The sequence below is a fragment of the Anarhichas minor genome, unplaced genomic scaffold, assembly GCF_050575085.1.
Source record: "Anarhichas minor isolate MPS153535 unplaced genomic scaffold, ASM5057508v1 ptg000049l, whole genome shotgun sequence".
Lineage (NCBI taxonomy): Eukaryota > Metazoa > Chordata > Actinopteri > Perciformes > Anarhichadidae > Anarhichas > Anarhichas minor.
In genome coordinates this window covers 2,457,446-2,484,273 of record NW_027466495.1, presented here as the reverse complement: position 1 = coordinate 2,484,273, position 26,828 = coordinate 2,457,446, and the positions used below count along the sequence as shown (strand labels likewise).

Genomic DNA, 26,828 nt, shown 5'->3' with positions numbered 1-26,828 from the left:
TGCTTTCACCATATAAGTCAGACATCTAAGAAGTGTGCATAACTGCATCCAAAATATATATTTTTACTCTGTCGAATTTAACATGGAAAACGACCACATGTTAATTGTCAAGTTGTAACAGTGAATGATTTTAAATTTAGTAGCATAACTAACTAAGATAAGTACATTTTATAACAAGCTCATGTAGCAATAGGAGCAGTGCAGCATTTGATACATTTGGATACCTTTTGCTTTTTCACAGACTTCAGGGCCACAACACTTCCCGGGTAGTTTTCCGATGTAGCTAATGCCCCACAATTGTGAAAGAAATGGTTGTTCATAGAATTAGTTTGACATAAAAGCCTGTATCTTAAAACACTGTTTGTTTGTTGCTCTAGCGACGCTGTAGTTTAATTTTAGAAACCATGTAATCATATTATCAGCCAGCAGTTTACATACACAAGTGTAGGTGTGAATTAGACAGCAAAATATATATTTTTTTCCATTTTATAACTTTCATAGGTCACAAATTATGTCTCATCCTAGCTCCAAAATGATCTGTCTGAAAGTAAAATGTAATTATTTACACGTTTCTCGTCGTTTAAAATAAGATATTAGAATCCATTAAAACTCAAAAAAATAGAGGATAAAAGGATGCACAATGCTGTGCTGCCATGGGAGCCGAAGTCGCTGTTGAACGTGATCTCCAGTAAGGAAAAGCCATTCATCAACAGTGAGTCAGAGTTGAGGAGTAACACGGGGGAATGCTCTCAGTTGTCATGAGGATAATTCACCAGCTTGACGGAAAGATATATTGATCTGCATTGAGAAAAAGGTCGGGCGGACATCAATTTATCTTATAGTGTCTCAGGAGTTGTAGAGAGGCTGAGTGTTGCACCGTGCAGTGGGGCAAGTTGTGTTTTATTAAGGAAAAGGAGGATTACAAATTTATTTAAAGGCTATGTATGACCTATAAAAAATGTTATGCATTTGTGGTGTTTGAAAGAGCTGAGGTAGAGAGAATCGCCGGCATCATTCTGGGTAATAGGAAGTGAACCTGTGAGCTGAATTGTTCCAACAGAGGCCTCTTCACACACATGCTCTCTTTGTGCTCAACGTGTTTCCATTTTCACATCTTACAGACCTGTCTCGATTGACCACAGATTGATTCATCAGCGACTCTTTTCATTACCATACGAAGGAGATCAATTGAATCATTCTTAATGAGGCTATCCGTCAACGGATCACTAATAGATAGATTATAGCAGCAAACATGCCCGCCTCTTGCCAAAGGTGCTGATGCACAGCACACTCTTTGGCTGATTGCTCCAAGGTGCTAGCCTTAGCATCGTCCGTATGACGAGGAAAAAGTCACTCCTGGTCCTTGCCTGACAAGTCTGAGCAAGCCTTTGTTTATAGAGGAAGACTGGACTTCCTGCACTGGTGCTGCTGAGGAAAAAAAAAGTGAAATTACTTTTTTTTCTTCTGGCTTCTTAAAACATTCTTTAGCAAGAAACTGCTCCCCGCCAACCAACTATCCGGATTGCCATTGCCAGTGCAACAGCTTTTTTTTTTTTAGCAGTATCGGTAATAAATGGAATAAACAATTCTTTCATGTTTTATGCTATGTTGTGCAGCCTGTTGCACTCATATTCTCTGAGGCTGCAGTGATGGAAGAGAAGACGTATCTGTGTAAATATACAGTCGTTGTTTTATAGACTAGGTGGAAAGAGTATACCAGTGTTCCCACTGTGCAGGGGTTATCTGGTGATTTTAGTAAAAGGATAAATGTCTTCACAATGAAAAAGTTGAAGCACTTGATGCTTGTCCTATATTTAAGTGGTGCTTTTTATTTTTAAGTATGGTGCTTTGATTTTGTATAATTTACCTCCTTGAATTAAACTTTTTGCTGCAGGCATGACATCACATGATTTCATCTTATCTCACACACACACACACTGCTCTTTATCTTACAGTGTTGCATTCGATTGAACCCCCCCCCCCCCACTTCTTTCATGTGTTTGAGCTCATAGCTGAATTGGAAACCCAGACGTATCTGGGTCATTTGTTACCCAGGAAGTACCAATGTTAGGTTTATTAACATCATATAACAGATCAGTGTTGAACAAAGAACTGACTATCGTATGAAGATGAACCCACAGGGCTATGTGAAAAACAAAAAATTGGACAAACTCGTGAGGATTACCCAAAAATAAGGAAATCAGCCTGAATAAAATGGTTTCATTCACTGCTAAGACTTGAAACGGAAGGGTGTCAACAGTCTTGGCTTGCGTTGGGTAATGACACAAACCTGGCTTGAGGACAATATCGTGACCAGCTGAGTCATTTTCTCCACTTAGGTTTATAAACAAGGAGGCCAATACATCACATGCCTGCATTCAGTTGAAGTCAAGTATGAGGGATCTGTTTTCCATTTTTGAGAATTGGTCTTTAATTGAAAAATCTTAAAACGGCAGCGTATGAGATACAGGAAAAACAGCTTCATAGCCGCCTGCTCAGACGATGTGCGTCGGTATTTCCAGCTCTTCACTTTCCATCTGCATACCTGCTCGCAGTGTGTGCCACTTTAACCTCTCCGGATTGTAACTCAGCCAGTCCATGTCTATAAATGTGCGCCAGTCCTGCAGTGCAAAAACTGCATGGGGCCCAGTCACATGATGTTGTCGGATGAAAAGTGTCATGTTTAATCTGATAAGCCCGGAATGTAGTTTTAATTTCTTGTGGCGGAAAAAACGGATATGGCAGAAATGTTACTAAGTTCTCCTCAGCAATAGTCTCGTATCACAACGGGAGATGAAATAACAGTGAAAGTCATGTTTGCTATTGTCAAGTGAGTGCAAACATGTTAAAAGGAAATGTAGTATTATATTCAAGAGGTAAAAAATGATACTCTTTGCCCTCAGGTAATCTTTTCAAGAGAAAATCATGTCATTGAGTTGTATTCAGCAAGTGCCAATTCTGCCCAGACTAAAAGATAGTTTAACATGAGCGAGCCTGGCAGTTTTTTTTTAAGTGGACCACCGAAATGCAACAATATTTCTCGGACCGGAAAGGCAGGGCCGTGTTTACTCGTTGCTGTTGTCAGCAGTGTCACAGTACATGCTTTGGCTGTTTCCCATGCCATCAAGTAGACCTTGAATAATGTGGACATGTGATGTTGATGTGTGGTATCGCCTTTGCTCGTTGGCAAATGGATATAGAAGAGATGCCACATGGTTATGTTGGCTGGTTGTACCTGTTTGTGGGGATTGTGACGTCATGGAGTGATTGAGCTCTCTTAAAGTAATGGTAATAATTGATAAAGTGCAATAATTATATATTATCCTTTTATTGTGTCACGTTAAGAGCTCAATCACTCCAGGACAAGAGGTAGAATATGAAAATAATGTGTTAAAAGAAATACAGTTTTTTATTTCGTGGATACTCTGTATGTGCCAGGAGATGTCTCATGATGAAACATACAAATAGTACCGACACGTTTGGGCATGTGATGTCGTTAGTAAAGGTGGGTCTGAAACTAATCCAGAAACGGCAGCTCTTAAGCAACTGTGAGCTTAAGTGATTGCTTTGGAATGCTGATTGCTGTGGAGTCCAGACACAAAGTCCAGAGGCAAAGACCTGAGCCTGTTTAGTTCATGGCTGTAAACTATATGCGTAAGTACTAAACTTCAGGTTGCACCATTGACTTGCTGTAAAGGTGACATTGTTGCAACATCATCATCCGTTGTGGATTCCTGAAATACCAGGATGTAAATGTTGCCCGATTGGTTTTGGCTGAAACTTTCTGTGCTTCTGGAGGCTGTCGCAAGAGGGAAGTTTCATTGTTTGTGCAAAGTAGGGCAGTATTTGTCCTCCCACTGAATAACAAAATGTTTGCGGTTCATTCTTTAAGGTTGTTTTTTTAGGTGTCTGGGTCTAAAAGAGGCTGAATCACACAAGGGTCACACAAGGAACCTTTTGCTCATTTTTGCTGAAAGTACATTTGCTTTGACGCAACTTCAGTTTTCCATAAAGACGCACAAACAAGCTTTGTATAATTTAGAATGACATGAATGAAAGAATATCCCATACAAATCTTAATAAGCACATTAGAACGGACAGGCCGTGGCTGTGAAGTATGTCCCCTTTGGGGCATTTGTTATCGTACTAACCTAGACACTGCTTCCACTGTCTCACTCAGCACAAACATATTCATCCATCAAACCTCTCAAAGTAGACTGGGTTCAGCGCTGCTTTAGTGGGGTTTTAGTGGAGTGCAAGCTTCATGAATTGAACTGCATCTGCAACGGTCTGTTTATAATGTCCTCCACTGCTTATCTCATGTTAGAAATAGGTCAGGCCAGTACTCTTTTGTAATTAACTTCAGAAAAGAATGACAATACCAGGAAAACCGACAAAATGGCACACAAAAGAAACTTGAGGCACTATTTTATGTATGGGCATTTGAAATCCTCAGGTCACACATTTCTGTTTCAGTTTGGCCTCACATCTGGAGCTGCAACTGCAAACTTGACTGTTTAAAACTCATTGCAGTGTAGTTATTTCACAATAGGAGCACAGCTGTATAGTACATCCATAGGGCAGCAGAAGATTAATCAATGGCAATTATGATAAAAAACATTTTTTAGATACAAAGTAAACGTATATAACATGTTCTCTCATTTACAATTTCTCAAACTTAAGATGAAGAGCTTTTTAATTTTCCGATTGTTGTTTTAACAACTTTAGGCTGTGGTTACTACTGTGGTTACTACAAGTATTTCTCCTTAGTTTTGTATCGACTTGAGTCGAATGAAAAAATAACAGATTAATCAATAACGAAATTAATAAAGTTATTGCATTCCAGTCAAATTGAATATTAAGATGTTGGAAAGATCAATATTGAGAGCTGGGGAAGACGTGTCAGTAGTGACAGGAGGCCTTTAATGTTGGCGGTTGCCTCCTCCTTTCTTGCTATTCTTCGCAATAATCATGTACATATAGAAAATGAATATGAGCTAATTGTAGTTACCGTGTTCATACAAGGCCTGCGCCAGGTCAACATTATCTTTGTTTCCTTTAAATGTCTCTTGGCTGTCGTCATCTATTGTTTGGTAAACTGAAATAATTCTGTCTGAATGTTAATGTGCAACTTCAGCTGTGGGGCCGGCTTTAGTTTGACACGCCCCCAGTGCAAAGGGTGTTTGTAAAAGTTAATATGTAAGCTTTGTTGACCTCTAACCTAGGTTGAGCAGAGATATGGAGACTGTAGTAGTAGTAGTAGTACAGTCCAGTAAAGGTAATTTCTTGACTACAAAATGTTGTGCGGTGAAGAGAGTGAACATACTAGTGCTCGCATACGAGAATAAAAAAAGCAGTAAATGGTAATAAACTCTAAACTGTCAGCTAAAATCTAATTTAATCTTGCTTTCTCTCTCTCTAACACAGCCCAGCCGTGTTTCCTGTGCAGCCTGGATCAGTCCTTGCTATGGATGGACCTCTGAGAGGGACCATTCAGTGCAGCTGCACATCTTGAATAGCATCAGGACCATGTGGCAGAATTGTCTCTTCTGACGCCGTTTGTGCAGCGCCATCAAGACTGCAGGATGACCGTGGCATGCAACGCCGTAGTCAAAACACATCTTATCATAAGCATTAGACCGCTGATTATCAAAGGCTTCCCAAAACAAAGACTTGGATTATAACCTTTTTTTTCTGTTGACTTTTTAGTCCTCTTTTGGGGGGGGGGGAATAAACCTTTACGTGATCTTCTACATGAGCTGCAGAAATGGACTAGAGGCCCATGTGTGACAGGGCAGCTGCTGCAGCTCGTGGAATAACTTAACCCCAGACTTTTGGGGAGTCACTCCTTCAGGGCCCGAGGGATCTGATCCTAGTCGTCTTGACTATCCCACCTGTCTAAAGGCAGACCCTCTCTATCCAATGGCATGGGTCAAGTTCTTCAGGAAGCCGGGGGGCAATCTGGGGAAATCCTACCAACCGGGGAGCATGCTGTCTCTGGCCCCCACCAAAGGACTGCTCAACGAACCGGGCCAGAACAGCTGCTTCCTCAACAGCGCTGTGCAGGTAGGTGTGTCCTCTTGATTTGGTTGTTTTTTTTTGGCTGGATCCAATTCAACATGTCCTGGAATATTTACACTGTCTATTATGTGCCTGTTTAGGACCACTGTGCATTGAGCTTTATTGGAATGAATACAGTTTTCTGTGTTTCTCTACTTTTGTTGAGTCAATCTTTACCAAAGTGATGGACAGACTGGCATTACCATCATTAGAAACGTATTATATTTGTTGCATAATATTCAAACTGATTACAAGGTGCTCTTTACGTACATACACTTTTTTCTTAATTTGGCACCTGCTTGTTTACATTTCTTTCCCACCAGGAGCTGTACACCATGTACCACCCTCTTGAAAATATGACCATTATTTATTTTGAAGCTTAGTCACTGTCTTGTTTCTGACGATTGGTCTACCGGCGAGTTAGTTCCTTATTGCAGACAGACCCACAGTGAGGTCACTCTTCGGTGACCGTGACTCAGAGGGTGAGACAACCGATGAGCTGGTTGAAGAGGATCATTTCCTGCGGCTTTTGTTTCTTTCCCCTCGCCCACTCCTCACCCTCATGACCTTGGAGACTTAGTTCTGATGTCTGATTGCCATGTGTCACAAAAACACCCACGGATGTCTAAGTTTTATCGTGTGAAGAATCAAGGTAACATCCTCTTTCCCTTGTGTAGGTACTATGGCAACTGGATATCTTCAGACGCAGCTTGAGGCAGCTACCTGGACACTTCTGTCTGGGAGAATCCTGCATCTTTTGTGCTTTAAAGGTAGAATACAATCAGTGGCTTTTTTTTTTCTTTAATGGGAGCTTGCATTAAGGTTTAGTTCTTGTTTGTCATTACAAATGTGGCAACTGTTTGGCTCACATATCCGGACTGTGTAATTGAGCAGCGAGGGTGACGCGCATGCTTTTAATAAACAAAATAAATGTGCAAACAAGTTGTTGTTGTTCTCTCTCTTCAGGGCATTTTCTCCCAGTTCCAGCACAGTCGGGAGCGCGCCCTGCCCTCTGACAACCTGCGTCACGCCTTGGCAGAGACCTTTAAGGACGAGCACCGCTTCCAGCTGGGCTTCATGGATGATGCCGCAGAGTGCTTTGTAAGTTCCTGTGGCAACGCGTCTGTCCTGTGGAGGGAGACCAGCGCATAGAGAGGGAGTGTGTGTGTGTGTGTGTGTGTGTGTGTGTTACCCTGCCACACGGTTCGGGTAACGCACTTGCAACAAACTGTTTGGCGAGGTCACTGAAAGAGCTTCTGTCCCTCCCTTCCCTTCCCATCAACCCCTGCCACATTGCCGCTAAATATCATCATGACAGGTTATATAAGCGCCGGAGTTGCGTTTGAACCTCTCTGTTTTGTGCGACGGTATTAGGCCGCATCACTTCTGTGCCTTTTTGAAGTCGATTTTTTACGCGTCCTTCATCTTTTTTACATATCAGTTCCAGTCTGTCTGCTCTTCTTGGCACAACCAAGCATTGACTTTAACCATCAAATATAGAACGGATCCGCCAGCTTTTTTTACCCTTCATTTTTAACCTTGTTTTCTGTTGTTCATCCGGCTTAATTTGTTTTTCTTCTCACGCTTTTGATCAAATGTTTCTTGATTTCATCTCATTCATTGTTTATCCACCGAGGAAGTCCAATTACACTGCACTGGATAAACAAAGGGAGATAAGCTAATGTTTCTTGAACAGGACTGTACTATGAGTAAACACTGGGCTGCACACGTTTGAACGTGTACGTGTGTCACTTTGCTTCTCAAATGAGAAGTTACTCACAAATGTAACACACGATGAAGATGGGAGCAGAGAAAGCAACTTTGGTGCTTTTTTTTTTCCCCATGCCTCTGTGCCCGTGATGGCTGTGGCCAGAGGTATTATGTTTTGGGGTTATCGGTCCGCTCCCTTCTCACGAATGTGTTATCTCAGAGACGCCTGGAAAGAATTTCATTACATCTCGCACAAACAAGGCTGAGCAGATTAGAATTTGGTGGTCAGAGGTCACTGTGGCCTCGCAAAGCACGTTTTTGACCATGACTCCAGAATTCATAAGCTAATTCTGACGATTTCACATTTCTAACAGAATAAAATGACGTTTTTGACAGACATGGATGCAAACTGCAACGTGACTGGTTGTTAGGGGCATGCAACCACGAGCGGTAATTCGAGTTTCTTTCTTTGCCTGCTAACTCCCCACAGTAAAACTCAACAGTAACTGTTTTCTTCCTAGTTCCTGTCTTTTATAGACTATCTTAATTCTTAATCCTACGCAGATCTTTGCCCTTGAGCATTCACCATGTAATGCATCGGCAGCAGCGTGCGAGTGCACAATTTATGTGAGGACTTGGCCAGTGTCAGATTAACCGGCTGTGAAGTTGGTCCCTGTAACCTTTGCAGGCCTACCCTGCATACCCTTAATATTTTATAAACTCACAAGCACTCCATAGAAACAGGTGGGAGCTAAATTGCAGCATCGCTTGCTCTTTAAATGTCTTCCTTCTGCTGTCAGGTTTACAAAATGGCTAAGTTTGAACTATTGGTATGCAACGATGTGTCCCACTGCACTGCAGTTTTGCTCTCAGAAATACCTTTGTAGTAAAAATAGATAAATAAATAACCTGTGGGGCTTGTAAAGAGGTGGTTTTACTACAACAGTGTTGGAAATAGTTTGTCCCATACCTGATATATCTCCTATTGTGTCACAGGAGAACATACTGGAGAGGATCCACCTGCACATTGTGCCTGAGGAGACGGATGCCTGCACTTCAAAGTCTTGCATCACACATCAGAAGTTTGCTATGACACTTTATGAGCAGGTCAGTATGGTGTTAAAAAGCATAAGAAGTTTTTTTTGTTTTTTTGTTTTTTAGTTCAAACTGTGTTTGTTTGCACAGCCTCGACAGTAATGTGTGGACAAGCATTACACGCTGGCCAATGTTAGGATTAATCAGCACACACACACACACACAGACAGGTACATGAATCACTGTCTGAGACAGTAGAAATCCAATCCGTCATGGTTTGATACTGGGTCGACCCAGAGGAATATGGAGGGGGTTTCTGGTCAGATTCCACAGTGCTGCAGCACCACCACCAGATAAATCACACATGGTGTACCAAAACATCCCAGCACAATACCACCCTTCCTCGTGGCTGCGATGCTCATCACAGCCTTTGGACTAAATCCCTTCGGGGCACAGTCTGTGGGACTTCAGAGCACCCAATCAGGCAAATATTACCACGCCTAAATGAGGATTGCTTTGGTCAGAGGGAGATTGATAGCTTCATATATTAATTAATTTGAGTTGGACACTACAAAGCCCACAGTTTATAACTGATCACAAGGAAAGCAGCAAGACGAGTCCTAATCTCTTGCCACAGTTTATATGAATTCGTTTTTTGTTTGTTTGATCCTTCCTTACTGTGACTATTTCTGATCTTTTATTTTTGGAAAATGACATGCTGACTTGATAATTAGTCATTGACAGCAGAAATGTGTGCTTTTTGTATCCCCGCCTTGGTCTCCGACTCCCTCCCCTCTGCAGTCCGTGTGCCGTAGCTGTGGGGCATCCTCCGACCCACTGCCGTTTACAGAGCTGGTGCATTATGTCTCCACCACCGCACTCTGGTAAGGCACAGGCGATATGAAACTTTCTTTGCTTCCCCATCGGCATCTGTCCGGCTCCACTCTTGTTTTTCGCTTTTCATGTGGCTCTCTGCACATTTTCACAAGGCCGTAACTTTTCTTTTGCTGACGTTCCACACACACACACACACACACACACACACACACACACACACACACACACACACACACAGCTCCTCTCCACATGCCTTAATCTTCATTTGTCTCTGTCTGCCTTCCTCTTCCACGCTTGTTCGTTCCCATGCTTCTGCTGACAATGCGTCTCATCTTTTTCAGTCAACAGACGCTTCAGCGCAGAGACGGGTCATTTGGGGAACTGTTACAAGCAGCGAGTACGATAGGGGACCTTCGTAACTGTCCAGTAAGTGGCCTATGCAAAGTGTTTTAATAAGCACATTGTTGTTAATGCACCTGTGTCCTGCAGAAACCTGTCATCCCTTCATCATTCTTTGGGAATGTAGTGATTCTCAAGTATTTAGTGAGAGATATCTTTACTTGGTAATTGGGTGACGTTACTTTTGGGTAAAACTAGCCTTTTTGTTTTATATGTCTTTGTCCTTCTCCTCCAGAGCAACTGTGGTCAGAGGATTAGGATCAGACGGGTCCTCATGAACTCCCCAGAGATAGTTACCATCGGCTTCGTCTGGGACTCTGACCAGTCAGACCTCACAGAAGACGTTATCCGCTCGCTGGGGCCTCATCTCAGTCTTTCTGCAGTGAGTTTCCTTTAACCAACATTTGATGTACATTTTACACTTTGGTATTCTGTTTTTTTTAACTTCTCTATAATATTTTTGGGAATTCCAGCAAGAAAATTGACATACAGCGAGACCATTTCATCTCTCTGAAATTTTCAGATGAATTCATTAATTATACAACAGGATATAAAATAACTCTCCAGACATGGTTCAGTTTGTCAGTATCATTTTGGAAATTTGTTCACTCACACAGCTGCTGTTTCATCACTTTTTTTCCCCCAGTTTTAGGGTCAGTTTATTTTTGTGCAATAGAACATATGTGGGAAATAAAGTGGGGATTTATTTCTCTGTAAGTCGGGGCCGTTGCGTAAGCAGTCAACACCCAATGCCCAGTTGGCCAGCGCCACTGATCAAAAAGCCCCTGCTGGCCTTGGGTCAGCTTGTCAGAAAGCCCCTCCCCTCACTTCTGTGTTGTCCTAAGCGTGTTTGCGCCTGCCTGTCTGAGGGAACACATGGGCTGAATAGACGTCATTGAGACGGGGATAAAAACATGTGTTCAAGACCGCTTTTGTTGCATTTATAGTCACACATTGTTGAGCATAAGTATGTGCACATGGAACTCCTTGTCTGTCCCTGAAAGTACATCTTCACACACATGAATATGGTGAGGTTGTCTGCAGTATTCACATGAAATATGTATATAAGAAATTGGCACACAACTTATTAAATATTTCTCAGTAGTGCACTGTGTTGGATGAACTTTACAAGCAATAAAAATCAATAAGTGAAGTTCAGATTAGTTCAATGCCCATACGCTGCACCCGTTGCACAACTTCTTCATTGAAGTATTCAACCCGTTTATTTGACCGCTTCGTCTTGTGCGTTTCCAAAGCATACCAACAGAAGAATCTGTCAGAACCCACCCGCGCCCCCTCCCACTACTGCTCCACAAAGGCCTTAATTCATTAAGGAGCGTTTCATGCAACTCTTATTAGGTGTTAACGTGAGCCCTCCACCCCCATCGTTTGCTTTGAAAGCCATTGTTTGAGAGAGGGAGAGGGAGACAGAGAACTGGCTGTGCTGGAAACATGGGCGGGAGAAACAAGAAACCAACACTTTCTCCATGTGTCTGCTGAATGCAGTACACTTTACATTTTTTTACATCATTCTTTTTTTAATCTTGCTGATATTTTTTACACTAATTATGAAAAAAATAAATCAGAAATTACCGCTGTATGTTGGTATTCAGGCAATTAATAAGAATACTGTGGACCAGTTTAGAATTAGTCTAGATATCAAGTTCTATGAGGGCGCTGATTTAAACCAGCACTTATTGGTAATGATTGTAAAATCAATGCCGGTTCATTCCCTCAGACCTTAATCTATAAACAGATGGAGAACTAGCTACCAACATTCCTCACTTGCCTGCCCACTTACTATAGTGTTGATGCCGATGATTAATTGTTGCATATATATATATATATATATATATATATATACTCTAATGTGTGTGTGTGTGTGTGTGTGTATGGACACAGCTCTTCTACAGGGTGACAGATGAGCATGCCAAAAAGGGAGAGCTGCTGCTGGTGGCGATGATCTGCTACTCCAGCCGTCACTACTGTGCCTTTGCCTTTCACACCAAGTCCTCCAAATGGGTCTTCTTTGACGATGCCACGGTGAAAGAGGTGAGACAGTGCGCCCTAGCGCTTGAATTATTTGTCTGAATCGGTTCATACACGGATAAGTAATCAACTATTTTAGTGATCAATTGATCATATCGTGGCATGCCAAAACCGATTCTGGTTCCAGCTTCCATCTTTGTTTTATATAAATCCCAAATTGATATTTTAGGGGATTTTGCACTGAGTCAGACAATACAAGCAGTTTGAAGACATCATCTTGTGCTTTGGGAAATTGTAATTGTGTGTGATGTGGATTTGAAATTCCATTTTACAGACATGGGGGGGAAAAAAAGTGTTAATTGGTAATACACGATTAATATGAGCTATTACAACACATGAAAAGCTTTATTTTCATGTTTTTGTATCGAAGTCTACAGTGAGTTTAAGAGTTAGTCATGAGGCTTGCTATGTTGCATCTTGCATCAAAGTCTTCTCAGGACCACAGAAACCTCAGAAAACTACTCATGGACATGTGCTATTCTGAGTTGATGGAACATGGTCTTATTTTACAAGCCGTAGCAATGTTCAGCCTCCTATCTCCATCACCAGGTCTCTTTATCGCCCAATAAGGGCCACATCGATTGCCCTTCATGAGCCTCTGGGTTGCTAAGCCTTTATGGCACTGAAGAGCCAGCTAACCCCCCCCCCCCCCCCCCCCCCCATCAATTTCTACTGCAGTTCCCCAACTCTGTCATCACAAAGTACCGCAGTAGTGAAGTGAAGCTTAACCAGTAAAGATTATTTTATGGATTCCATCACTGGTTAAAGTTGAGGGGTCATTGAGAATGCTGAGGTGTGTGTGTGTGTGTGTGTGTGTGTGTGTGTGTGTGTGTGTGTGTGTGTGTGTGTGTGTGTGTGTGTGTGTGTGTGTGTGTGTGTGTGTGTGTGTGTGTGTGTGTGTGTGTGTGTGTGTGTGTGTGTGTGTGTGTGTGTGTGTGTGTGTGTGTGTGTGTGTGTGTGTGTGTGTGTGTGTGTGTGTGTGTGTGTGTGTGTGTGTGTGTGTGTGTGTGTGTGTGTGTGTGTGTGTGTGTGTGTGTGTGTGTGTGTGTGTGTGTGTGTGTGTGTGTGTGTGTGTGTGTGTGTGTGTGTGTGTGTGTGTGTGTGCGTGCGTGCGTGCGTGCGTGCAGTTTATAGGCTGTGAATTCTTTTGTTTCACATCCTCACAATTTTCTCGGGGACTATGGTGCAGCGGCTGGCTGGCTCTGTGTCAATCCATCAGCAGCTTGTGCTGTGTGTGCAGCCCCCCCCCCCCCCCCCCCCGACTGAGATGGAGGAGCTACAGTGCTCAGCCTCAGCGCCTGCCAAGTTCCATACCTGGGTCTAAACGTGCCAGCATTTCTGTGTCTCCCCAAATCCCAGCTACTAAATGACTCCCAGTAGTGTAGCCTGATGGTTGCTTCTCCAGTGCGTAAAATATTTGTTAAATGTGTATGATGAAACACGGATGAAATACATGACCTGTGAGTTACAGTACTTGTGCCTACGACTCTCTATTCGTAGTGGCTGGTGGTGGAAAAAGATGTTTCTTGTAACTGACGGCACAACTAGACACCTGACGCAGGTATTTGTTTGCCATTTAAAATTGCTGCGTCAGTATTAAATTGAAGGTAATGGTATGGATTAGATGTTGTGTTGTAGCTACATATTTAGTTTATGTTGCCAAAACAACATTCAGACAAGTAGGTGCAATGATCATTACAGCCTCATGGTGCTCTGAGCATGGCTGTTGATTGAAGTCTTTCACAGTCCAGCAAGCGTTCACATCAAGTCTATTTTTTTTATTATCTATCTCTGCAACATTCCTTTGTTTTGCTTTGCATTAGTTCCCCCCCCCCCCCCCCGCCACCATTATTTGCTTAATTACGGAGCACATAAGCATCTGTTAGCCTGCAGCCTGCCTTTGTGGTGCCTTCGTGGTGAGACACGCACCTTACACAGCTTAGTTAAAGAGGTTGGGCTATTCGGCCTCAGTGTGATATATTTACTCTCAAATTAGACTATGCACAAAATCTGCAGATGCATTGACCACCTTTCCTTTGTCTTTTGCTGTAGATCGGCTCCAGGTGGAAAGATGTGGTCAGCAAATGTATCAAAGGTCACTTCCAGCCTCTTCTCCTCTTTTACGCCAACCCAGACGGGAGTGCCATCAACGCAGATGATGCCTCAAGAAAAAACAGCAGCCACTCTCACTACAAGACCTCTGTCAATGGAGAGATGCAAGGTAGGACCTGTTTCCATCAGTCCTGCTTCTGCATTGGTTTGCATTTACTATTTCCACTCTGACAACTTCTACTGGAATAATGACCCTAATAAATAATAGGTCAGCGGTAATAATGATGACATTTAATTAAAAGTCCTCATCATTATGAACATGTAGAGATGGCAACATAATTATAATCTGTGGGGGAAGATGAGGTGTTAATTTAGTGTCCTTTTTATACAAATGACAACATCAAATTCCTTTGGGATAGATTTATCTTTGTTATTATTGCTGTTTAGTGGTACGTGTTCTTCTTTGCTTTCATTAACCACAATCCTATCCCAAATGACCTATTTGATTATAGTGCCAGACTGTAAAAGCCTCGTTAATATGAAGCTCAGCACGGCAGCTACCGCTCTCTTAAATTTATAGTCGTAAGAATAGTGCTCGATGTGGAGGAAATAAAAGAAAAACTCATGTGCCTCTGCAAACATAGCTTGTGTTGAGTGTTTTTTACAGGTAGGTGGCAATTTAAAAAGACACAATGTTTTTATGTAAACTTCTTGCAAGGCTGTTGTTTGATTTAAGTGGTGCTTTTACTTCCTCAGCACACATTTAAAGGGGACATATTATACAGAAACTGACTTTTTGAGTGCTTGTGCACATACCTGTGCATACCAACCCACACACTGCAAAATATGACGACCCTGTCAGTTTTTTGTGGGCTGCATAGACGGCGGAACAAGCATGTGATTCAACAAGCCTTTCGTTTGGCTCCCTTTCCTCTGTCGCTTTTTTTGCGAGTCAATCAGGGCAGACTGGGCTTTTTTGGGTGGGTGGCTAAAAGAGACGAGCTATACGGCTGCCGCGATTAGTTGCCGTTATCCATGACATTGGCGCTGAAAATGCGTTGCCATCGATATTTTAAATCACAAATACAAAATGAAATCCTCTGTTCTTGTTGCTGCTAAATACACTAATAAAACCATAAAATAATCTGCCTGCTATTTTAGAAATTACATTGATTATCGGCTCTGTGTCACTGCAGCGCGGGCAGCGGAGGGAGACCCAATGCTGTTCATCTGCCCGTAGGCGTCTGCCCGCACTGCAGTGACACACAGCTGTGTGTTCTGACGACTTATTGCTGCCTTGTCAAAAACAATACTAGTCTATCGCTTTTGATTACAATCGGGGAAGAATATGGGGAGCACATTTTGATACTATGTTATATCTTTGTTGAAGGTTTCAAGGGTTGTGTTTTGTGTGGCGTCATACATAAACATGGCCTACATTTTGCTAAAATACAATTAACTTAATTGAAATGGTCGATTTTGGGGATTTTTTTTAAGATCAATCTATAACATTTTTGAAAGATTAGACAGGCGTTAAAGTCAACCACTTTGGGCAGAAGGTGGGTGAATACAGGTATATTCACACTGAGAAAAATTGTTTTTTTTATTAAAGCATGCAAGTAGAAACCCAAAATATCAATATGAACTCAAAGTTGAGCCCCCCCCACACACACACATTTACAAATTCCTTTAAATGGAAATCTAATTCAGAAAAACCTCAGCAAACAAAAAAACAATTCTTTATAGGACGTGTAAAATCCCAGATCATATTTTCTGCCTTTGCAGGCAGTAATGAAAATTTGTTGACGACAGCTGAATATCTCTGCCGTTGGGATTATACATCCCTGGATTTGTTTGGTTGGTGAGGTTTTTATCCCCTTTAAAGATCCTCCTCCAACTCTGCATGCTGGCCGTGCCCCAGGTCCAAGCTGTGGCAGCCGCTCACTGCCCATCAGAGCTGACAGGGCGCCGGACCAAACTGGATGATCCTGCATAACCTAGGGAGACTTTTGTGTGGATTTTGTAATTTAAATTCAGTTTCTTGGTGTCAGGCACACGCTGTGTATTTGTTGATTTTTTAATTTTTTTTATTTTTTATCATAAAACTTTAGGAATAAGGTGTTTTGGAAAAGAAATGATTCATATATGGCATAACCTTGACTTGATTTTCATCATGTTTATGTTTCCTTTTTTCTTCCTCCACAGACTTAGAGTCTCCAGTTGTAGCCCACAAGAAGCTGGACCTCACCAGGGAGAATCTGAACGCTCTGTTGGGCCACGGCTCTTTCAAACAGAAGAACCCATCGACCCACAGCAGGGGCAGCATTCAGACCAGTGGAGAACGGGGACCAGGTAGGAGGGGAAACATGAAAAGACTGAAAAAGTGTTGAGAATGCAAAGAGAGAGAGATTCGTAACTCAAGATGTGGAGGAACACACTGCATATGTTTCCATTTTAACATGTCATTTAATCAGGTGTTTTTTTTTTCTTTTTCTGAAGAAAATTCTTTCAACATTACAAACAAGTCTCAGCCTTAACAAAACTATGGTTTTAACACTCAATATGTGCTCGTGGAAACTGAGTGTCTTGCACTGATCAAGAGTGAAAAACATGCAATGAAAGAAATGTGCTGCAAAAAAAGACATTGGGCATTGGTTGTAGTTTTTAGCCTTGATTTTTTTTAAACATTTTTGGCGACAGAGAGTGCAGACAGATTTGGCATAGCAACCAGAAGAAGAGATGATTAAATATCTTCGCTGTAGAACTAAATCTGGCCATGTTGGTTATACAGAGGGGATTAGGGGCCCTCATTGAGGAGACAGGTCACAGAGAGCTGCCAGTTCTGCACACACTTAAGTGCAAGTACAGAGAAGAGTGTAAATTGGGAAGAAGAGATAAGTTAAGAAAAGTAAATGACCTTAATGGAAAGACAATAAAAACATGTTATCAGTAGTCACTCTAAGCTTTCAGAAGCATCACATTGAAATCTAAAGTCTCATAATTAAACTGGTTCATCATCTTGTGAAGTATGACACATTGTTTCTTTTTGTGCTAAACAGAATATTGAGTCTGACAAATGTAGTCAAAAACACTTTATTTTAAATGAATGTCCTCTTCACAGAGATTCCCGTTGAACTCTCAGACAGCTAACAGACCCACAGTGTGATCATGTCTTCCAGTGTCATGCCTCATCATTAATAATGGCGAGAGACAGAGCAGGGAAGCCTCTGCATGGGCATGTTTCCCACCTTGCCGCCTTTCCCCTTCATGTAGCAGAAATTGTACATCGGCACAATGTTGTGCTGTGAAGTTTGCATCGGTCTACACACTCTCCAGTTGCTCAGTGCTTTGTGGGTGCTGGGGACTAAGAGATGGAAAACAGTGACCAGAGAGAGGATGTAGTGACAATAGATTAGACACTGTGATGAAAATATTTTAATGGTGTCTGCAGTGGAAAACCCCACCTGATTAAGTTCCAATTTACATCCCCTCTGTCCCTCCAGGAAATTCTTCATGGTTCTACCTGTCATCTCCTTTGTTTTGTAGTGAAAATTGGCACCAGCGAACCCAAGAGTCGCCTCAGGGATATCTCTCGAGAAGTTGCCCAGAGAGCAGGAGAGATGCGTGGGATGCATCCATCCGGAAGAGAGCCTGATAGGAGCGGTCATCGGAGGCCAGAGTCACGCTACAGAGGTTGGTCGCACATTGATAGTGTGTGGATTTATAGAGGTGGAGCGTATACGCATTATAACTGTCAGGGCTTTAAGATACAAAAGGCTGGCCTTCCACTTCCCCGGCCCTTATGTAACCGTCAGTGTCAGAAAGGGGATTAAGTGCTGACGTCTGTTGGAGCCTGCCTTCATCCCACTCTCTCATATTCAGAGCCATTGGTTCTCCTCTCTGTGGTCTGCATTTACAAACATACACTAGGAAGTAGATCTCATACTGTATGATTTAATTAGAGGGGGAATTTAACTCAAAAGAAATTCATATTCCTGGCACAATATGCCCACGTCCCATTGACCCCACACGCTGTGTGTTGGTTCTAATCAGGCGGCTGATTGGTCGACTACTTTAATACTCTTTTAGTACATCACTGCTTTCAATTAAGTATCAGTGAAGGGATTATGGAGCACAATTCTAACCACACTCCCAAATCCACCATGTCAACAACAGTAGCCCGTGTTAGCAGCAAGCTCACGTCCCCATTATGATTGAATGCAGTCCGCTTAAGGAGGCTAGTGTCTCTGCCGTGATGAATGGTGAGGCTGGAGGTGACACTACAGTTAATGTAAGTAGTATACATTTACAGCAGCGGGGCTCATGCCCAGGCCAGCACTTTGCTAAAAAGTCTACTCGAGAAAAGCTTAAGCAACTTCGCTGCTCGTATTGAATTGTCTTTTTGATTGTTATTTCCAAGATTAAAACAAAACCTTTTGCAGACGATTGAAATCAGAAATGTTGATAGATAAATAAGTGCGTGCGGGTGCATCTATAGTTTCCAGGACGGATCTCTGGCCATGTATTCTGAAAGTGGCTATTATGACTGGAAGTGTCCTTGTAATTTGTCACACACATACATGTCATTCCTGTACATGTAGGCCTATACACACGCACAGATGCACATTGTGTCATGTGTATCTGCATGGCTGTCTGTGCCTGAGCTGGTTACCCTCTGTGTACACTCTATGGAAGAAAATTGACTCCTGTCGGCTGTAATTCACACCTTCCTGTCACCTACACACATAAATGTCAGTAAACCCTGTTGTCGTCATGCCCTTCTCTCTCTTGCCGCCCAACTTGCGCTGTGCTTTAGCACAGCTTTGTGTCAAGGTGTCAGTGAAAGTCAATTTTTGGTCTTGGCATCAGGTGATGGATAGATAGATAGACAGATTGTTGACAGTTTGAAGGTGAGACAAGTTTAAATAGATATACTGTATATAAGTTTAAAAAAAAAATCATGCCTCAATAGATTTAACATATTTCTAATGTTAAAATTCAAAGTCTTGAATCATGATTTAAAATCTGTTTTTGAATGTTCAAGCTCTCATGAAACTTCCTTTTGTTTAAAAGCAGATCCGGGTCAGGACAGGACCTACTCCCGCTCCGTCTCCCCTCCAGAGAATGGCTTCAAACAACACCCGGAGACTCGTCTGTACAGCAGCCAAGGAAAAGGTCCCATACGGACTGAGCGAACACCGCACCTTGGTGGACGGTCCTCGCATGAGCCCCCTCACTCTAACTCGAGGGTCCAAGTGTTGCCCAGAGTGCCCAGCATCGGTAGTGGTCATCACAGCCGGAGATTAGACCAAGTCTCCAACGGATACGATACCGACAGCAGCCAGGACTCCAGGGAGCGTCCCGGAAGCGGAGGGAACAGCCGCAGCAGGCCCAGCCGCCCCTGGAAGCCCATGCGCGAGTCGTTAAACGTGGACAGTGTTTTGAGTGGCGGCGGTGGCGGTAACTCGGTTGGTCAAGAGCGAAGGCAGCACAGCCCGCGGAGAAGACCCAGCAGTCAGTCGCCCTCCCGTGACCGAGAGCTCGACAGAGATTTTACGTGGGGAGGCAGAGAAGAACGCAAACCTAAGAGCCTCATGACCATCTACGAGGACGAGCAGAGGCATGAAACAGGCGGCAGCCGAAGCTCGCTGGACTCGGATGGCCGGGGCGGCTCCAGCGACAAGGACAGGTCAACGGGCTCAGCGGCTCGTAAAGTGCGGAATGACAACTGGAAGATCCAGCGGACTGAATCCGGATATGAAAGTAGTGACAGACTCAGCAATGGCTCGGCAAATCTTGACTCACCTGTGGTAGACAACCTTTCTTCCAAAGACCTGCGCACCATTCCTGAGCTGCATCTCACAAGGTAAAAGAGAGTTTTTATCAGCCAAGTAGACAAAATATTGGCTCGGCAATGTCTGACCGAGATGTCTGTTCCACAATTTTTGCTGTCAGAACTCTGCTTTGTCATCCCACCCATGCCCTACTCATTTATGGATTTGAGTCTCAAAAGTGCTGCCATCTTTAAATGATTTAAACATTGCAAACAAACTGTTCTAAGAATAGCAAGACCCATTTAACATAAATGCACACATGGCAGATGTGCCAGCGTTATTATGTTTGGCTGTCATTTGATGGCTTTGTAGTACAGGTTTTGTTTGGAGATAATGATCCCAACTCGCTGACATCTCCTGTACTCGGAGGGGAGAGCCAGCAGACAGCTGACTTCCTCAACCGCGAGTGAATTATTCAAGCCTATCTCCTGACAGTAAATTGCTCCTTTCGTTCCGGGACTGGGTTACGGCCTGAAGTAACAAAAAATGTATGAAATACACGCAATTTTATTTTGGTAATATGGCATGGCTTTTTTTTTTTTTTTTTTTTTTCAACCAGTTTAATTAGGTTTATTACAACTTCTTTAAACATTTAACAGCACATACAACGCATAGCAGTTACAAACGGAAACCACACCTGCCCCACAGTAACGACACAGGGAAAGAAAACAAGCACTTCTTTTTGACAATAACATGTTTTCTTCGCATTTTTGTATTTTAGGGATCACTTCCCTCAGAGAAGAAGCGACGATTTGAAGGCTGACATATTGCACTCCACACACTCCACTGGTAAGTAGTTCTCACGCTTCATATTTCTGCGCACCAATAACTTTGGTTTAACGACGTCTGCTTATTCTGTATATTACTGGTGACACCTGTGCGTACATCATCAGAGAGAGCTAACATTTAAGATATACAGTGGTTAAGATTTGTTGCATATTTAGACATTTGGTCGGAGTCATTAAAGCAAAAATAGGAAAATCATTTTGTAATTTCAGCATGTATGTAAGTCCAGAAGAAATCTAGGTTTTCTGTGTGTTACATTGTGGAAATAAATCAGTCTTTCCCAAAGGCTTGGCCCTGACATTAAAGAAATTTCCTCTGCTCAATAGGCTTCCGTGTGTCGTGAGGATCTGAAACATTAAGATAGTACTAAGCAATTTCCTTGATTTATTGTTCCATCAGTAGTGTAAGGTCAGAGCCTGATTGATACTGTATGGAAATAAGCGTGCTCTGGTTCCCCACTGACTGGCCTTGACCTTTTTTTTTTTTTCCTGAGTAAAGTTTATGTTCTGCAGCACACAGAGAAGTGTATTTTTAAATTAAGAAGTATCTTAAAATCAAAAAAAAACAAGCCTCTCTAATTCCCTCAACAGGAACACGCTGAGTTAATCCTGAACAAGAGGGGAAGATGAGTGTGCTTGTAGGGGGCTACCCAGCTGTGCCCGGCCGGGCAGAGAATGCCACGACTGGGCCTGTCAGAAGGTGCTATTCAAACATGAGGCAATGAAAATGCCATTAAGTAGCACTGCAGCTATTTCAAGGTCCCAAAGAGTTCTAAACCGCAGCATAGAAACAGCAGCTATACTTTGTCTTCCTTGAGTTTTATTCAGAGGTGAAAATAGCGTTTGCACAAGTGCAGTGAGTTGGAGAAACAAGCATGAGTCTTTGAGTTTGGTTCTCCAGGAGCCATTTTAAAATCAGTATGGGGAATTTACGCCCTGCTGTCTGCAAATTGTATTGACACGCTGCAGTTAATGTGTCCTAAGGCCATTTGGCCTGAGTTCAGCGGCGGTAGTCTGGCCTGAGCTGCAGTTTCAGTGAAGGCTGAGCAGATTCCAGTTCTCCATTTAAGTCCAAAATCCTTTCTCAAATCACACACACACGGGTCTTTGCCGTTTTTGACTAATCATTCTTATGCTCGTTCGGTGCATCAAACGAGGGGCCTCTAGTCTGGGTCTAGGCCTCTCTTAGTCACTTTATTGGCTCCGGTGGCCCCTGCAGACCTCATCAAGAGTCTCACTTGAGACGCTGTTACGGCTCAGTTTGCACATGATTGATTATTTTGATTACATAAACAGAAGAGTTGTGTACTTTACTTGGCACTCAAGTTATGATTGGTATGAGATATATATATATATATATCCTATCTGAAATGATGCTTGTGACACAAAGTTCACTCGGCATAGTGAGTTCTGGCCACTGACCGATAAAATTGTCTGAAAAACCTGACATTTTTCCAGTTCAAGTCTCAATGAAAAGCTGAACTGCCTTTGAGTCTGATTGATGTTGAAGAATTTTAAGTACCCCAGACAGCAGAACTCAGAGAACTACAAATCTCAACTTGACAGCCCTTAGAACTGAAGTGTGTAGCGTTTTTGTTTTTTTTCCGTCGCATCAACAAAACTTCAAAGAGCTGTCAGGAATTTTTGCATGTACAATTTCTCAAAACCTAGTTTGGGTTTGCTTTCATGGTCTGTGCAGAGGCACATTTTCTATTTCCTCTAGGAGTTTCACGCCCTGACAGTTGGTGTAATTGAAACGATGTTCTCTGTTCCCCTCAGTTCAATGTCCTGAATAACTTTTAGTGGGTAAAAGCAGGCCCCAAACAGGTGCGTCTCCTGAACCTTTCTCAGAGTTATGCTTTATGTGGAAATGGGATTAGAGAGTCATTTACACGACTAGAGTATCTCTGTCCTTACAAGTGTTTTAAAAGATGAATTTATAGTAGCACACACATGGCATGGCTCTTAATATGTCAACCGATGAAAGCTCACGCATTTATTAAGTGCTAAAAAAAAACAAATAATGCAAATGAGACGGCTTCACATTCATTTATCCGAATAAGTAACTTGCTTTCAAGTTAACGAGCAAATGTGAAATTGTGTCGCACACCACTTGGTGCAGTTTAGATAGCACATTGAATGCCGCTGGAACCGTAGCCTAATCCATGCAATCACAGTACATGGACGGCTTCCCGGGCGAGTGCAGTAGGCCATGTAAACAGCAGGACACCTTGAGTACATCTGTTTCGCTGGCATCCGCAGCTACAGCAGCGATCCCCAAAAAAAAAAAAAACTCCACCGAGATGAATGTTTTCTGGAGATAAGCCAGAACCCTGAACCTGAAGAATTGATTTGAATAAAATTTGGATGGAATTATAGCGATTATTTGATAGCTGAAACATCTTTTTGATTTCAACGAGAACTGACGGGCAACGCAGCAATCCAGTCGCCTTGCCCTTTCCTTATCCAGCTGCTTTCTCCTCCGAGCCTTCCCTTGGCTACGGCGATGTGAACATCAATATGAGAGAGAAAGCATTGTAAAACGGCATCCTTTTTTTGTTGTTTTTCTGTTTTTGAGAATGATATTGTTGCAATTGCTTGCCAACATTGCAGATCAGCGTCATCAAATTGTGAATTGCCACATGGACTTAGCGGCTTAAAAATGCAATAGTGTTGTGGAGGGGATCTGGAGTCTGGAGTCTGACCCTGGCGTAATTGCATGCCAGCACAAAGGATTTAGCCACTAATGCTTTGAGAGAGCACAGCGGGGGGGAAAAAGAGGGTATGCTGACACATCACAGATGGTCCTCAGCCACTCACTCTCTTCCTTGTCCTGTTAGTCAGCTGTTATCTGTCTCAGGCCTTGTAAATCACACCCACCCTGCTAACTTGGCTAAGCTCCACACCTAGGGAGCCGTTTCTAAACATGTGGTTTTTGCTGATCTAATGGCTAAAATCGGCTATTATCTCCAAATGATTGCAGCATAATTCATTGACATCACATTATGACGCGATTGACCCTAATGGATTGATAGAATTGTCCTTGCTCTCATTAGTATGCGGATGATGCAACTTCTAAATCTGCTCGAGTTCATCCAGGGTCCTTATTGTTTTATTAGCACTGTTAGCTCAAAGCCAGCTGGATATGAACCCAAATTCCCTTTGAGGGGCCACGTTCTTTGGCTGGATCAGACAGTCGGAGTGGTACACGGGGGGCCTGAGGGCGCTCTGCCAGACTCGCTGCTTTGATACTTCCTCTCACAGCACCAGGCAAAGGGCCTCCCCATGACCCCTGTTAGATAACATGTCTTTGCTGGAGAGACGCAGGGAAAAAAAAGGTACTGTAGCTGTGTTCAAAAAAAAAAAAAAAAAAAAAAAAACACCGGCAGATGTTGCATAGCTCAATTTTTTTGACCATCTGCTCGTGATGCCCATGCATTTACAAATGAGTGTGTTGTGATGTAACAATACTCATCAGGCTTCATTATTGTTTAGGTGAACAAGGAAGAGAATCTCCAGATCAACTAGACGGAGACGTCCTATCCGGTCAGCCAATACAAAGGTAAGAAAGGGTCTTATAAAAGAACGCTGTGTAAGTTGTGTGTTAAATTGGCTCGCGGGCAAATAAAATACTGTATATTGTTTTTTCCCCCCTGTAACAGAAGAAGAGCCTTCCGGTACACTCCTGGGATTTTTGAAAAGAAAAATGGTCTGGACAGCGAACAGGAGGAAAGCGTGGACGGTAGCCCTGTGAGCCCCGTGCCTCGTTATTTAGCAAAGACCAGCAGTTCTGAGTGGAACAGCTCGGATGACCTCGCTGGACCCTTCTCTGAACAAGAAGAGACTGGCCCTCTTGCCCACATACACCCTTTCTCGCACAACTATCCCCCACCTCTACCCCCCAAGACCTTTGCCAACAGTCACGCCGACGTCCACTCCCAACCCCTGGAAGTGCCAACGCGGTCGAGCCCCCGCTACGAACCCAAAAATGGCTTGTCCCCACTCTCGCACACCACCCTGCGTCGGTGGATTGAAACACCTGCCGACCACCGGCTTTCATCAGATGCCAGCTCCAAGTCGGGGTCATCGGATCAGGACAGGAACGATCTGTCGGCCAGCGAGAGCGACGAGAGGTTACCCAGCCCAAACCTCGGACATCATGACGGCATGGACTCCCCCGGTCTCACAGACATGGCTCTTCCCACCACGTACTTTTCTGTGGATAGCTGTATGACGGACACTTACAGGGCCAAATACCACAAGAAACCCGCCTACATGAAAGCAGAAGACCATATGTCATCAGGGGAGAGTGACGTGGAAGGAAGGCTCCCTTTGTCAGATGTTCAACCAAAATCCAAAAGCAGATCAGAATTAGGTACCAATGATAATATTATTTGCATAACTTAAAAAAAAATCCTTTTTGTAAATGTTTGGATTAATTGAGTCCTTGGCTTTTGTCTTGCAGGCTATTCTACCACAAAGACTACTGCAAAGTGGAACCCGATTACTTCAAAAGGACTTGATGAGCACGGTTTCCTGTGATTTTAGCAAAAGCATCAATCGACCTTGTGTAATCCAGTGACTGGATGCCAAAAATAATTGCTATGCACTATGGCTGCTACACAGTTTGACTCCTTCTGATGCCAAAGAGATTGTAAAAAGAATGGCAGGTGTCCTTAATAGCTATCCTTCTGTTTTGGTATGAACTACTAAACGCTTTGAATGAATAGTGAATTTGCACAGTAAAGAGCACCAGAAGGGTACAGAGACATGCCCAAAACATTTTTGCTGTCTGGACTGTTGGAGCTCAAAATCAAAGGGGTTAGGTTCGTAAAGAATGTGTCACAGAAAGCCACTTTACCACACGAGAGATTAACATTTTTATTTTATGTGAAGAAATCCCCAACTTCTTGCAGTTCTACTTTCTCCCACTTCCTGAAATGCTTTAATTTGTTTATTTAAATACTCTCATTTCTTTGTCTTACAACTTGTCTGCCCCAATCTATCTCTTTTTGACATAATATACCTTTTTTGTAGATTTTGGAAAGTAGTCCACCCTATTGGTCACTCTTTTGGCACGACTTAAAAATGGATCCCAAGGATCCGTGTGAATGTGAAGCTCCCAGGACACCCACATATGAGACCTCGTCATAGGACTGATGAGGCAGGGAAACCTACAACCTCTGCTTCTTGTTGGTACGTGGAGTTTATTGACCTCTGCAAAGAAGACGTTTAGTTATTTCCTTTGTCTCGAGGTCTAATACCTCTGATCACCAGGGTGTCCAGGGCCTTTAAGGTGATGGGTACTTGTGCTTAATTGATTGATTATTGTTGGAAAGGTATGTGACACAGTAACACCAGGCACATCCCTAGCTCCTCACATGCACACCTTCACACATCCTGAACTGTGTTTTCTGTCTTTGCACCGTATTTCTGTTAGATTCTTTTTACACTCCGAACAGTTATAAGCTTCATTTTTTCTTTGTTTTTAAATCAATAATGCAGTTCCCTGTCCTGTTTCTTAAGAATAGCTCCTATTAGCAGCAAGTCTGCACTTGTCATCTAGAGATAGATGAGTGTTGGTTATTTTGGTTTTTTTGCGAGGGGTTATTGATAATAACATGTTTTAAATCTGAGTAGTGGACTACGTTTGGGTTCAAAATGTTTTATATATGCAGCAGACTCTAATGCACAGTGCCTTTTGTATTTTTCTATGTCATGACCACATTAGATTGGAGCCATGATTTGTACAACTGTGATTTGAAAGAGAATTTTTGCAACATTTTATTTTATTTTTATTGATTAATAATTGTCAAATAAACCATTTTATTTAACCATATGTGTGTGTGTGTCAAGCTGTTATATTTAAGAGCACAACATTTAGAATATAACAATGTGGATCTTTATGATTTAGTTAGAGGAAAGTCTTTGATCAATAGGCTCATTTTGAAGTCCTGACGATAAACTTACAAAATAAATATTTTTTTATTGAAACGGAAGATGTCCATCATTGTATTCCTGTAATGTTGGGATACTTGGTGATTTGCTGCCACCTGCTGCCATGTAT

General features: G+C 42.6%; 1 protein-coding gene across 1 annotated transcript in view; it reads left to right on the top strand.

Annotated features, from left to right (window-relative positions):
* Nucleotides 1–26,600, top strand: part of usp53a (ubiquitin specific peptidase 53a) — a 28,775-nt gene extending 2,175 nt beyond the window's left edge. Inside the window, exons 2-17 of the mRNA XM_076112460.1 lie at nucleotides 5,428–6,066; nucleotides 6,738–6,830; nucleotides 7,027–7,161; nucleotides 8,767–8,877; nucleotides 9,607–9,689; nucleotides 9,984–10,068; nucleotides 10,277–10,423; nucleotides 11,944–12,093; nucleotides 14,143–14,311; nucleotides 16,348–16,494; nucleotides 17,689–17,835; nucleotides 19,219–20,008; nucleotides 20,698–20,765; nucleotides 24,257–24,323; nucleotides 24,424–25,136; nucleotides 25,227–26,600. Coding sequence (XP_075968575.1) covers nucleotides 5,923–6,066; nucleotides 6,738–6,830; nucleotides 7,027–7,161; nucleotides 8,767–8,877; nucleotides 9,607–9,689; nucleotides 9,984–10,068; nucleotides 10,277–10,423; nucleotides 11,944–12,093; nucleotides 14,143–14,311; nucleotides 16,348–16,494; nucleotides 17,689–17,835; nucleotides 19,219–20,008; nucleotides 20,698–20,765; nucleotides 24,257–24,323; nucleotides 24,424–25,136; nucleotides 25,227–25,303 — 3,126 coding nt within the window. The 5' untranslated portion in view covers nucleotides 5,428–5,922 and the 3' untranslated portion in view covers nucleotides 25,304–26,600. The remainder of the gene's footprint in view (nucleotides 1–5,427; nucleotides 6,067–6,737; nucleotides 6,831–7,026; nucleotides 7,162–8,766; nucleotides 8,878–9,606; nucleotides 9,690–9,983; nucleotides 10,069–10,276; nucleotides 10,424–11,943; nucleotides 12,094–14,142; nucleotides 14,312–16,347; nucleotides 16,495–17,688; nucleotides 17,836–19,218; nucleotides 20,009–20,697; nucleotides 20,766–24,256; nucleotides 24,324–24,423; nucleotides 25,137–25,226) is intronic.
* Nucleotides 26,601–26,828: the final 228 nt, after the last annotated feature.